Source organism: Anguilla anguilla, chromosome 9 (genome assembly GCF_013347855.1).
Source record: "Anguilla anguilla isolate fAngAng1 chromosome 9, fAngAng1.pri, whole genome shotgun sequence".
NCBI lineage: Eukaryota > Metazoa > Chordata > Actinopteri > Anguilliformes > Anguillidae > Anguilla > Anguilla anguilla.
In genome coordinates this window covers 6,883,529-6,897,904 of record NC_049209.1, presented here as the reverse complement: position 1 = coordinate 6,897,904, position 14,376 = coordinate 6,883,529, and the positions used below count along the sequence as shown (strand labels likewise).

The window sequence follows — 14,376 nt, the reverse complement described above, 5'->3', positions numbered from 1 at the left end:
GCCTGGGCTGTAATACACACATCCAAACATGTGATGCCACTGCACACACACCGTTTATAAACAAGCAAAGCTAGCATAGCATAGCATGGCCTGTAATACACACATCCAAACAGGCAATGCCACTGCACACACACTGTTTCTAAACAAGCTAGCATATCATGGCCTGTAATACACACATCCAAACACGCGATGCTACTGCACATGCTCCGTTTCTAAACAAGCTAGCGTAGCATAGCATGGCCTGTAATACACACATCCAAACACGCGATGCCACTGCACACACACTGTTTCTAAACAAGCTAGCGTAGCATAGCATGGCCTGTAATACACACATCCAAACACGCAATACTACTGCGCACACACCGTTTCTAAACAAGCTAGCGTAGCATAGCATGGCCTGTAATACACACATCCAAACACGTGATGCCACTAAGCACGCTCCGTTTCTAAACAAGCTAGCGTAGCATAGCATGGCCTGTAATACACACATCCAAACACGCAATGCCAATGCATACACACCGTTTCTAAACAAGCTAGCGTAGCATAGCCTGAGCTGTAATACACACATCCAAACATGTGATGCCACTGCACACACACCGTTTATAAACAAGCAAGCTAGCATAGCATAGCATGGCCTGTAATACACACATCCAAACAGGCAATGCCACTGCACACACACTGTTTCTAAACAAGCTAGCTTAGCATAGCATGGCCTGTAATACACACATCCAAACACGCGATGCTACTGCACACACACCGTTTTTAAACAAGCTAGCGTAGCATATCATGGCCTGTAATACACACATCCAAAAGCCAGCTCTGGCGACGGGCAGTCAGTGAAAGAAAAACCTATTCCCTTTTACCGTTGCAGAAGAAATGCACGCATTCAGCATCGTTTAATGTAAATAAAAGGTCAGCTATCTCATGATGAACGGGTCATATGCTTGTGTCTTGTTATTAACCCTTAAGTGCCCCAGGCCGATTTGCGTGTGTAAACCCCAGCTCATGCATCTCTGTCTCCACCCCCCCACCCCCCCCCCCCCCCCCCACAGGCTTCGGGTTCAACGGGTTGTGGAGGTTCGCCGGGCCCTTCTCAAAGGTATGTCTTATTATGTCAGGGGAGATCTTATTAATGTTTCTATAACGATGGAAATAATGCCCTATCAAGGAGAGTCCTGTCAGTCAAATGGTTTTGGTTATTCACACCAACACCCCCCCCCCCTCCCACCTCACGCCTCCACCCGGGGCCACCGTCTGGTTTCTGTGTTCAGTAGCTTGTATCTGAGACGTAAATAATAACGAGGGATCGATCCACAGCACCCCCACGTGCGTTTGTGCGGTTCGAAGTCACGCTGGAAACCGCAGAGTGATGGGACACATTTATCTTCCGGTGGCTGATAATATGCATTTCATAATGTTCGCTTGTTGGTTTTTTGTAACTCAAAAGAATTGCACCTTTGACTGCGGTGTTAAATGACTGCTCCTAAAAGACTGCTGCTCTCTCACACTGCTCGTAGCAAACTCAGATCCCCGACTACGCAGAGCTGATTGTGAAATTTTTGGACGCTTTGATTGACACCTACCTGCCGGGGATTGATGAGGAGACCAGCGAAGAGTCGCTGCGGACGCCCACGTCGCCGTACCCGCCGCCCGTCCAGAGCCAGCTCAGCATTACCGCCAACCTCAACCTCTCCAACTCCATGACCTCACTCGCCACTTCTCAGCACTCCCCAGGTCAGCCCCGCCCACAGGCTCTCACGCACACACACACACACGCACACAACCCAATCTGCGCTTACACACACACACCCCAACTGTGCTTACACAAGGCCTGCACTTTCTCGCCCATAGACACACACACACAATCCTGCACTTGTATAAGGTATGCATACTCTCACCCGTACACACTCACACACACACACACTCAAATGAAACTAAAGCTCAGGACATTGATGTCAGACATCAGGCACTGGGCCTGTTCCACACTCATACAGATGGGCAGCCTGTTTCTGAGACCCTCTCCTTTAAAGGGCATCACAGAGTGTTCAAAGCTGACAGGCCCCAGGACACCGTGTGGGCTGGGAAATGGAGTTTGTACAGACATTTGTAGATGCCAAAGGTTTCTCCTTCAAACTCCTGCTTTGTTCGCACACTGTCTTACACACACACACTCTCAATGTCACATGACACATGCTCCCCTTCACTCTGCCCTCCAGTCAAGCATGCACACTGATTTCACTGATACATGTGTATGTCTGAATACATATATATACATATATATATATATATATATATATATATATATATATATATATATATATGCATACAGTATGTATATACAGTATGTATGTGTTTGTGTGTGTGTGTTGTGTGTATAAAACAGTATATATGTGTAGATTAGTATATTACAATTCGCCATTGTTCCTTCCCACTGCTTTTACTGACAGTAGCACTTGTAGAGCTAAAATTGCTAACTTATGCACAACTTGTATAACATTCAGGTTTGATCAACTGGCCATCTACAGGGTAAATAGGTATTCATTAACTCTGCCTAACTATACTTACGCTCACAAAATAAAGACTTCGTATCAAGCTGCATTTTAACTTTGGATGTGCACTTAATTTAGCGAGCCGGTTGCAGTTTTATTTTAGTTTTTACGCTACCAGTGCGTGCAGTCTTTGATCCAGGTGTCTTGCCTTTGAGCCTCATTGTTTCATGGATCACTTTCTTTCACAAGGGTTTGCATTTCATTGAGGTTCGTCTACCCGACCTCCATTTTCTTCTCTTCTCCAATGAAACGAGGCCATGGATAAAAATGTTCTGCGTCTTGCACCATCTCTGCATTAATAGTGCTTGTGGTCTTCTATACAAACTTGGTAAAATATTCGCGCTAAACTGAGTTTTCTTCATAAGTTACTATCTTTAAAAAGAAATACATTTTGCAAGGGCAAAAACAATTGTTGTCAGGACACTCTGATAGTCAGAATGGCAACATCAGTCCAGTTTGGAGTGTCTATAAAGAAAAAAATGGCTGCCCTTCTCCAGCAGTTGGCTGCTTTTACATTTACCAAGTTTTTTTTTTCACGTTTCCTGTTTTCTTAATTTTAATTTGTTCTAACCTGTCTAGCGTCCTGCCTGCCTTGTCTCGTTCTTTCTTCCTTTGCTGCGTGCATGCCTCGCTGCTGTGGGCTGGATGTAGTTGTAGTTTATAGACAGTCGCCAGCTCTGTCCCGTTCGAGGTCCTCTGAAGGGGTGTCCCAGAAAATGCCTGTTTACAAATAAAGACCATAGAGCTATACGCGGGGCAATGAACGGCCAAGCCTGTGGTTAGCAAACGGTGCTGATGTTTTTTGTGCATGGCTGTTGTACTGTGGTTTTTTTTGTGTGGTTTTGTTTTAGCTAGCATTATTTTATTTTTTTCTGTCAGACTTGCATTTAATTATATTGCTGTCCTACATTTGTAATCAGAAATATTTTAAGTAATACTTACTACAAATAAGTAATACTGTTAACCTGTGGAAATGAAGCCACTGAATTTTTACGATTATAAAATACAGATTACTAATTTGTGTCCTGTGCAAGTTGGACAACAATGGGTCATCTATGCATGGTTCATGGCCGTTTTCTGCCAGTACTTGTTTTTGTATTAATTTATTGTTTATGCTCATCTGCTCTATATTGTTTGAGTTTTGTTTGGTGTTAACCATGTTGCCTTTTGTTTTTTCATCCTGTCTTTGGGTTGTCATGGTCACCCCTTCCTGTTTGTTTACCACTTTGTGTCTGCGAAGCTTCTTCTCTGCCTTGCTCTAAGTCTGCCGTTTTTGCGCCGCTCCTCGCCTGTCCAGGTACAGCCCCCCCGCCCCCCCGTCCCGCCCCCCTCGGTCTCCCTGTCTCCTTCCTCCACAGGCACAGCACAGCACAGCACAGAGCGATTAGCACAGAGCGATCAGCGCAGCGCGCGTAGCCCAGAGACACACACCCCTGACCTGAGTCACCGTGGCGCACACACACACACACACACAGCTGTCTGTGACGGATGAGGACAGGGTTCTGTGCTTTGTCTCGGTTTGGTAGCACTCTTACGTTGCCGTGGTTATCAGTGTGAGAGAGCGGTTTTGGTGGCGGGGTGGGGGGCGGGGCAGGGCACACCACACCCAGCCGGACTGCGTGTTTTTTCATAGGTCATTGAAAACCTTTCGGAAACCAGCGGATATTTCAGCCAGCATCTTAGGAAAGCCCTGTTCATTTTTAGACGCGTGTCCAACCCCACCTGCTGATACGTTTCGGTACTGCAGCGCGGTGTTACTCTGTGAGCCGAGAGATTTCTCCCCAGCAGTACAGATGGGGCAGAGGGGCTTCCAGGAGGTCCAGAAGCATACCTGGCGATTGAGTTGCCTTGAAACAGATATTATTGTTTCTTTTAGATTTGCGATATGGAGCTCAGTGCTAGTGAACACTGTAGCTAAATGATGGCTTGGCACGGTTCATGTTAGCGGATGCTACATACTGTAAGTCTGGAAATTCAGCAGTGTTGTGACAGCTGTGTTGTAACTGTGAGCCACTGCTGTTGAGGTGTACGGGTGGGAATACAGAAAATGCAGAGGCATCAGAAATTCATATGCAAGTGGTAATACATGTATGTATGTGATACTGAGCACGACACACAATGCACCAGCATACATGGTTCATATATGTCTCAACTATGCAGTGTAATAATATAAGTCACCCTGAATCAATCAGGAGTCAGTCCATCAGGCTTATGCCCGCACGTGTGTGTGTTTGTGTGTACGTGTGTGTGTTTGTGTGTTAGCGCACGTGTGTACATGTGTGTGTGTGTGTTGTGCGTGCCTGCATGTGTGTGTGCGCGCGTGTGTGTGTGCGTGTGTACATGTGTGTCTGCGTGTACGCGCGTACGTGTGTGTCTGCCTGTGCGTGCGTGTGCATGTGTCTGTGTGTGTGTGTGTGCGCGTGCATGTGTGTGTGCGTGTGTACGTGTGCATGTGTGTGTCTGTGTGCGTGTGTCTGTCTGTGTGCGTGTGTCTGTCTGTGTGTGTGCGTGTGTACATGTGTGTCTGCGTGTACGCGCGTACGTGTGTGTCTGCCTGTGCGTGTGTACATGTGTGTCCGCGTGTACGCGCGTACGTGTGTGTCTGCCTGTGCGTGCGTGTGCATGTGTCTGTGTGTGTGTGTGTGCGCGTGCATGTGTGTGTGCGTGTGTACGTGTGCATGCGTGTGTCTGTGTGCGTGTGTCTGTCTGTGTGCGTGTGTCTGTCTGTGTGTGTGTGTGTGTGTGTGTGTGCGCGTGCATGTGTGTGTGCGTGCGTACGTGTACATGCATGTGTCTGTGTGCGTGTGTCTGTGTGTGCGTCTGTCTGTGTGTGTGTGTGTGTGTGGGTGTGTGTGTCTGTGTGTGTGCGTGTGTGTGTCTGTGTGTGCTTGTGTGTGTGTGTGTGTCTGTGTGCATGTGTCCGTGTGTGTGTGTGTGTGCGCGCGCGCGTGTGTGTGTCTGTGTGTGTGTGTGTGTGCGTGTGTGTGTGCAGGGTGACCGCCTGGCTCCTCTCCTCACCCCGCTGCCCGCCTGTCCTCCCCTGCAGGCATCGATAAGGAGAACGTGGAGCTGTCCCCCACCAGCGGGCACAGCAGCAGCGGGCGCACGCGGCACGGCTCTGCCAGCCAGGTGCAGAAGCAGCGCAGCGCGGGCAGCTTCAAGAGACCCAGCATCAAGAAGATCGTGTGAGGGGAGGAGCCAGAACAACCCCGCCCCCCTCCCCGGGCTCTGGCCCCTCCCACGCCAGTCGTCCTGCTGCAAATTCTCTTCTGTCCCCTCCCCCCCCTTTTTTTTTTTTTAAGTTTTCGGTTTTTTTTTTCCTTTTCGTTCTTTCTTTTCCATTTTGTATGTTTTTTGTTTATCCTTGCCAAGTTTGCCTGACGATCAACATTTATTGAAGAACTGCTTGAATTTAAAGCATTATTTTGTTTTTTCTGTTGTCTTTTTTTTTTTTTTGTTTTTTTTTTTAAAGCCAGTCAGTGTTTGAGGCGTAAAGAAAAACAAATCCCCTCCACCTGCCCACCCTTTGGTTTGTGTGCTGGATGCATTCATTTACAGGAAGTGGATTAGACAGGACTTCTTTTTTTTGTATATATTTTAGCTGAAGGAAAGCACTAAATTTCACAACACTGCAGACAGTGGTCATGTGTAAGCTATTATTGCTCCGAGTCTTTGCTCTTTTCTTTCTTTTTTTTTTTTTTTTAGTTCAGAAATGGAGAGTGAATGAAAGGCATTTTCTGTCATTTGCACAGTTTTCCTACAGAGTGGCTGTTTAATCTGCGATGGATTAGGAATGTACGCGGGGCGGAGTCTGCTGGTGACGCGCGTCTCTGCATTTCTTCGCTGAGAGAGTCAGGACTGTAGGGCTCAAAGAATAGACTCCCCGCTAGTCTTGGGTGGCACACCAGTCGGTACTGGCTGGCGTTCCAACTCATCTTCGGTTTCCTTTGTTTTCTTTTAAAGCCAATGGGGGTAACTTGATCTCAGTGCTTGCATAGGGGGCAGCGAACTGGATTTAGGGTTTATGTTCACGTTCTGCGTTTGCCAGAGAGTGTAGAGTGTCTTCGGCAGGATCCTGAAATGCGCAGCGACTAGCCATGCGCTGAAGGAGAGCTTAAAAAACCCATCTCCACCAAAGCCGAGGGGATCGATGGCCCCTGCTTTACCTTTGCCTTCGGCTGTTCGGTACTACAACTGGGAAATGATGTATGTATGTGTCTCTATAAGAAGGGTGGGGGTGGGGGGGGGGGGGGGGTCCCCAAATATTTAAAAAAAGTTTTAATCTGTCGTTGCAAAAGCCAATTAAGAAAGGACCATTTTAAAGATAATGATGATTATAATAATCAAGGACATGCATGCACACACAGTATTGGATGTCTTGCCAGATGGTTATAGATTTGGGGAGAGACGGCAAACCTTTCCTTTGGAAAGTGAGAACAGGTACGAGAAAATAACACTAAAAAAGTGCTGTCCTTACCCCACTGAAAGTGTTTCTAGTAGCAGGCCTTGCAAGCATGGAAACCATTCTTAAGTTTTTCTTAGCAGTTACGGAAGGGCTGATTTCTTCTTGGAAAACGGAAAATCCACCTTGAACTTTTAGACAGATAGGAACACGTGAAGTCTGTCCTGCTAGGGACAGTAGATGAGGTGTCCTGCTTGGACACTCAGCTCTGCCTGATGCTAGAAAGCTGTAAGGATATTGACATGACACTGTCCATGTAAAATGTGTACACAGCGATGATCAGCATTATAAATTCTTATGAAAGGCAAATATACAATCAATACCCACTTGCCTGAAGGTAATTTCCCCGGATAACTGAATATTCAGTACAACTGTTGAATATTCATTATTTATTCATTCAAACCCAACTGACAGCAAGATGCTAGGTTAAGCATGTAAATATTGAAGCACCTTTATTGATTAAACTAATGATAGTTACAATGCTGTCATTTTATTTGTTTAAAGTACAGAAGATACAATTCTAATATGCTAAAATGAATTTGCCAAAAACACATTTGAGACTGAGAGGGTTGGAATATTGATATATATAAAGGTAAATATGTCATAATGGTCTGCTGTTGATTGACAGTTTCAGTGAAAGTAGTCCTAAAACAAAGATGCCAAGAAAATGTGAAAGATTGGAGCCACAGGAGGTGATGGGATTCGGCTTGCTGTGTGACTGTGTCAGGTGGACCGGTCAGAGGTTTGACGTTGGGGGGGGGGGGGGGGGGGGGGTCTGCTGTGCCTGTGAAGGTTTGAGAAACGGCTCACTGCCGACTGCCTGTAGGGACCCTCGGCCCGCAGCTCAAGTCTTCATTAACTCCCATGAGTCAGTGCGGCAACCCCCCAGGGGTTCGGCACCGAATACTGAAGAACGGGAAAATCAACAAACGGAAAATTTCAAACGAATCACTGATTTTATCTTTGGTTTTTTTTTTTTGACTCCATCTTGCCTTCCTCTGGCCGTATTGTAGGTTTGATTGCATTGCGGAGGGACCCTCGCTCTGCGGGCTGTCCGTCGCACTGGCCCCGCCCCCCTCGGCCTCTGTCGTACAGCGGGACTGGGGGGGAAGCCGTTGGCTGCAGAGGGACCGAACTCTGCAGTGAACGCTCGCGCTCTGGACCGTGGGTCAAAAGCTGGGATCTTGTTTCGTCGCTGGCAGTTACGTCCACCATATAATTCCAGTTGTGGTTTCCCAAAGCCATTTTCTCTTTTTTTCTTTTTTGAGAAACAGTCTCGCCTAGGCCCTGTTTGCAAGTTCTGATGTTGAATTAATAAGAAACAGTATGGGGAGAGCAGCAAAAAAAAAAAAAGGTGTGAATAGCTGGTGTGACTCATTGGCTAAACTCAATCGGAAGCTTCTGAAAAACCATGCGGTTGTCTTAAACAACAGAAGTGCTTTTTTGTCATCTTGTTTATTTATCATATTGGTGTGCAGAACCATATTCAAAAGTATATTGGGGGGGGAAAAAAGCGAAAAGCTAAAAAATGCACTCACTCAGTAGTTCTTGGTAAGCAGTTAATCTGATTATGTGTGTTGGCTCTGTAGAGAGAGCAAATGAACCCTGTATAATAAATTAGTCGTGCTCAGTAGGTGAATTTTGTTTACATGTTTTATATACTTGAATCTGGAGGATACATGTCTATTTAAAGCAGTCCTCCTTCTCAAAGAGAGCATGCTAGGGGAAAAAAAAAAAAAAAAAAAAAAAAAAAAAATGGCTTTCAAAACTAAACAACAAGGCTACCAAACACAGTCTGACAAAGTGTTACACAGTGCGATGTGGTGTATGGAAAGCCCAAAGTCTTGGAACTACAGTAAAGTTCAAGAATAAGCTCCCATACCACTTAGCTTGAAGGCAAACTATCTCAAATAGAAATGTAGTCAGCCTTGTAGTAGCTTGACTTTGCTTTCAGTAAAAGGCTTGTAGGTTGGGGGTTGTGCGCAAACCTTATAATTGAGAAACTATGGACCAAGCCATGAACTGCAAACTGCAAGGATATTTCTCCTATTTTTTTTTCTTCCTTTTAGACAAAATACATTTTTAATAAAACTCAAGCCAAAAGAATGGTCTAGAACCAGGTTTCTAGGTTGCGTTCTGGGTCTTTGCATTTCTCGCTACTTTGCGTCTGCTGCAGGCTACTCCATATTGCTACAGAGGATGATGCAGGTCTGTCTGTCTGATGAGGTTTTCTACATACACCTTTTATTTTTTTTATTTTTGGGGCCAAGTCCATACTGTGGACTTTGTATGGCCTGTTATGCCTGTCTGTTTTTCTTCATGCATGATAACAATTACTTTATCACATTTATAAGTTGCTTATTGGCAGTGTCCCGGATCTTTTGTGGGGGTATTCAGAAAGCTTGTGGCCTGTTTATTTTACTGGGAATTTTTTTTACCTCCCAATGTCAGATTTAGACAGTATTTGAAAGAAGTCTGGACTGAATGATAGAAATGGGTGTTTCAGTTTTTTTTTTTTTTGTCATCCTCGATCCTGTGACAGGGTTGTCATAATTTGTTCTACAGTTGTATCTTCCAGCAATATTGTGCCAGCAGAATTTCCTTAAAGATTGTGAGCTCACCAAGTACAAAGTGCGCCTTCAGAATACCTTAAATGGCCTAAACCTTTAAATGTATCGGCAGTGAAAATTAGTTTTGGGTGGATTAAACCGCGCCCCATACAGCTTGCATTTGATTTTGTTTTTCTAAAGGAGTGCAAATCCCAGGTATGAAGTCTCCGGTTCCCCGCGCCTGTTCGTATTCCCCCTCAGTACAGAGCCTGTTAAAAGTCCTGCCAGGATAGCGTCAGGAGCCATTTAGCATGTCTGGAGTATTCCTCGAGTCCCTTTCCTGTACACAATACTGAACACGTATTACTTCACAGAATACTGGAACCTGAACAGTAGACAATTCATCTGTTGTATTCTCTCAGTGGGTTTGATTTGCCACGCTGTACCACAATTGCATTGTGTCCCGATTTTTTTTTTTTAATTTTTTTTTTTTTTTTTATATATATGAATATGGTCAACTTATGTGGACAAAGATGGTGCCAATTCACTGACAAAAAAAAAAAATCTTTAATGGGGAAAGTACTGTGCTCGAGTGAACAGAACAGAGCGTTTGGTGGGACTATCGAGAGAAATCTGTCGTTTCTTCACTCTGCGGGACTCAGGCCCGATGGGTCCAGCCGGTAGCATGCTGACAGGGTGCCAGGATTCAGAGCACGAAACAGACAAAGCCACAGCCTTTTTTTATTTTTTGGGGGTGGGGGGGTGGGGGGGGGGGGGGTTGAATGAGCTGTGTGTATAGTGGTAGACTTGCACTATTCCAAACCGCAGTCAAACATTTTGTTCTGTAAAGTGTAATGACCTAAAATTAGGCACGTCTTACTCAATGTTATGCAAAACGGATTTTTTGCCACATTTTGAGCGTTGGCCACACTTTCTGTTTAAGCTGTACGCTTCACCTCTGTAAATATTTTTGTGTAAAATTTGACAGAAAGGTATATTTACTACACTGTAAATACATGTGACGATATATTGTATTATTTTGCTTTTTGTAAAGCAGTTAGTTGCTGTACATGTATAACATACAAATTGAATTATTCTAGTGTTAGGTATAACCTCTTTCTCTCTCATTCTCTCTTGCTCTCGCTCTCTCTTTCTCTCTCTCTCTCTCTCTCTCTCCACCATCACTGCATTGTCATTAAACATATTGAGGAAAAACAAAAGTTAAACCAAGAGAATATAAATGACTGTGTATTTTACACCCATACTGTATAATAAGTTGCTGTCCTCATTGAACCTCACAATTACAAATGCTACCCTAATAAAAAATAAAAAAAACATTTCAATCTTGTTCATGCTGTGTGGCAAACTCATGCCAGGGAACTTGACAAACTGCTGTTAACATTGGATATGTTACCTGTAGATCCCATTTTAGAAATCATTGTTTGAAAACTAGCTCCCACCCACTTCTCCTTTGCCATGTATGTCCCTCAATGTATGTATTCCTTTTTTGGAAGTAAAATGTAAATTCAACCTGTTAAAGGCGAGTGCTGGTTTTTTGTTCCGTACCGAGAGATTTTCTTGGGTTCTAGACAGCGATATCAAGGAAGCAAATTGTGGGGCACCCAAATGGTGTGTGCCCATGTTCTCACTATCCAACCTCTAAGTCCAGAATTGAATTCTGACCACGCCGGTTCCAACTGTGGCTGGCATTCCTGTTGGGTGTAGCATTATCGACCTCCATGTTGCCCAGGCAGGGAGGGTTATAGTTGGAAGGATATGCCCAGGCTTGTTTTGTCGTAGCAGTACATCCCTGTACCAGCTGTGTAAGGTGAGTTTACTAAATGGCTGCACATCTTAGTAGGTTGTTTCGGCTGCAGCTGGTGTTATGATCCTAAGAGTTGGTTTCAAACTGTAGTTTGAAACCAACTCTTGTGGACAGATGAGATGATTATTAACCTGTACCAAAGTGATGGAAAGAGAACAGTGTTGAGAAAGAAAGAAATGTAACTGCTCATCCAGAGCATACCACCTCATCTGTGAAACATGGTGGAGGTAGTGTCCACCATGGCTTGGGCATTTGGCATTTTATTCACATTATTAATAATGTGACTGTTGACAGCAGCAGGATGAATACTGATTTCTGCAGTGACATCATCAAAAACATCATCTAATCAGATCCAACCAAATGACTCAAAACTCCTTGGACAGCGTTTGACATTGCAGCAGAACAACGAGCACAAAAACATTGCTAAACCAACCAAAGAGGTTTCAGGTCCAAAAAGTGGAATGTTCTTGACAATCACCTGACCTGAATCCAATTTTGAACATGAGTGCATTTCACTTGTTGAAGGCAAAACTGAGGGCAAAATTTCCCCAAAACAAACAGGAACTGCAGATGGCACAGACTTCAGGCAGCCATTAAATGCAAATCATTTGCAATCAGGTATTACATATGAGGACTTTATTTCAGATTGTTATATTTGTCCCCTAAATGAGGGGGAGTATGTTTAAAAAGGGCTGTAATTCCTACATAGATCACTGCATATGGAGGTAAGCACCCTTAAATTTAAGCTGACAGTGCAGCTTAACCTCATATCCATTGCTTCATTTCGAATCCAGTGCGTTGGGAGTACAGAGCCAAAAAAACAAAAATTCTGTCACTGGCCAAATTCATGGACTGCATTGCAGATGAATGGTGTTCTTAATTGTAGGCTGATCACTGGCAAACATCTGGTCACAAGTTCTTCAGCGACAATGTCAGCAAAATGAGGATTAAGTTAAATGTGTTTCATTATCTGAAACCAGCTGTTTTAACTGCTAACACCCTCAATTAATGTTTGGCACTCTGAATACCGAACACTAGTGCATCAACAATTTAAACACCTAATTTATCCAACACGTAAAATATATTTATTTGAATTCATTAGGTCATTGTTACCAAAGATATGAAGTATCAATTAAATCACTGAATTCACTGATAGGCAGTGCAAGCTGTTGATCAACCTTTATCAAAATGTACTACTCACAACCAGATTAAAATTTAAAAAAATGTGTTAAGTTACAACAAACATTCACATTTAATCTAAAGTCGAGGTTCAACTACCTTAAAAATTAATATTAATGTTACAGAGGACAGCTTTGGCTATTATGAACGTGCTTGTAAGCTATTATGTGGAGGCACTACATCAGGCAACAACTGAACCAAGTTACAAAGTCAGCAGTGACACCCTGACCTCTGCTTTATTCTGGTATGACCTGAGAAAAATGTCCATCATAGTGCCTGTAGGTGCATTAACTGGTGTTTTTAAGGTGCAGAATTGTGTATGAGGACTGCTAGCATGGGCTACCCCAGGCCACCCCTGTTCACAGACACACACACACACACACACACACACATTCACACCTCAAATGGCCCACAATTTCCAAATGGTGAATTAGAGTTCCTGACAATGATGTAATGAAGTATCAATGCATTTGGGTGTTTCTACATATGAGGCATTTCAGTGCTTTTCAAAAGCCCTGTTTTACTGCACTCTTTTCAGAAAAAAGATAATTAAAATTCAAAATGCTTTGCTGGCATGACATATTTAAATATATGGCAAAGTTCTTTCTTGCACATGAATGATTCCCAAAACTGGTGCTGGGGCTGCCCTATGTATTCTGGCTGTCATTTCAACCACAATTACAATCCCAGAATTTTAACAAGCAGTCATTTTTTCTTAATTAGATGCTTTTCTTGTTTATTTACCCTCTTAAGCCACATTATGTCAGAAATAGCTATGTATGCCGCAAAGAATAAAAGACCCATATTCACACTGTGCTTATTGTGCTATATTACAAACAATTACATAAAAATATTTTTAAACAGATCAAATTAAAGACTGTGGTGATTCAATAGCCTCCTAACTATGTTCCTGAACACACACGTTTCCATTTTTTCATTAATTTCTCCCCTTAAACTGATCTACACAATGCAGGTTTGGCTCGCTCCTTGTCATTTGCTATCCCAGCTAAAAAAAAATTCCAGCTGGTTTTAGCAGTGTTTTTGACACTTATAGCTGGTCAGCGGCTGGTAAAAGCTGGTTATAGCTAGTACAGTAAACTGGTAGCCAAACTAGTGGAGCAGCTGACTATAGGCTGGTCAACCAGCTAAAACCAGCTAGAAGTGTCCAAAACAGCTTAACCAGCATGACCAGCTTTGGTGGTTTAAAATGGAATTTTCAGTAGGGGCCACTGAGTAGTGGCAAGGTGTCCACGCTTTCACCAATTCACTTCAGCCTCATATTTCACCAATTATCATGGCTATTTTGATTATGTGGTTTAAGGGGGGCAAATAATCCCTCAAAACATGTAAAGCATTAAAATAATAAAAAATGAACAGCTTGTCAAAATTCTGGGCGTTGCAACTGTGGTTGGAAAAAAAACAAAACAAGCATACATAGGGGGACCCAGGGCCGAGTTTGGGAAGCACTGCAGTACCTAAAATTATTTTACACTGCAGCATATCAAATATGAAACACGAAATGACATTACATTACAGCATTTAGCAGACGCTCTTGTCCAGAGTGACTTACACAACTTTTTTTTTTTTTTTACATAGAAACCAGAATGCAGAAACGTGAAGCGTAAATAACACCACGCAGATCTCATTTTTTATTTCCCAACGTTGCTAAATTACAGGGATTGTGTAAGGATATTCTTAAATTGTCTGCACAGTAAGTGCATGGCCACGTGCTGGCATAAATGTATGTAAAACGTCCGTTTCCGTTTTAATTTAGTGTGTTGATTCGCAATTATTTTTCCATCAGTCCAAAAA

The 14,376-nt window shown here is 43.5% G+C and overlaps 1 protein-coding gene across 7 annotated transcripts in view; it reads left to right on the top strand.

Moving 5' to 3' along the window:
* nf1b (neurofibromin 1b) overlaps window positions 1–5,829 on the top strand; it is a 113,995-nt gene extending 108,166 nt beyond the window's left edge. For 4 of the 7 annotated variants that reach the window (XM_035432636.1, XM_035432639.1, XM_035432637.1 and 1 more), the window contains 4 exons: window positions 1,053–1,099; window positions 1,518–1,734; window positions 3,790–3,846; window positions 5,596–5,829. In XM_035432636.1, coding sequence (XP_035288527.1) covers window positions 1,053–1,099; window positions 1,518–1,734; window positions 3,790–3,846; window positions 5,596–5,738 — 464 coding nt within the window. In that variant the 3' untranslated portion in view covers window positions 5,739–5,829. The remainder of the gene's footprint in view (window positions 1–1,052; window positions 1,100–1,517; window positions 1,735–3,789; window positions 3,847–5,595) is intronic. The other 3 variants (XM_035432640.1, XM_035432641.1, XM_035432638.1) reach the window with 1 other exon arrangement.
* Window positions 5,830–14,376: the final 8,547 nt, after the last annotated feature.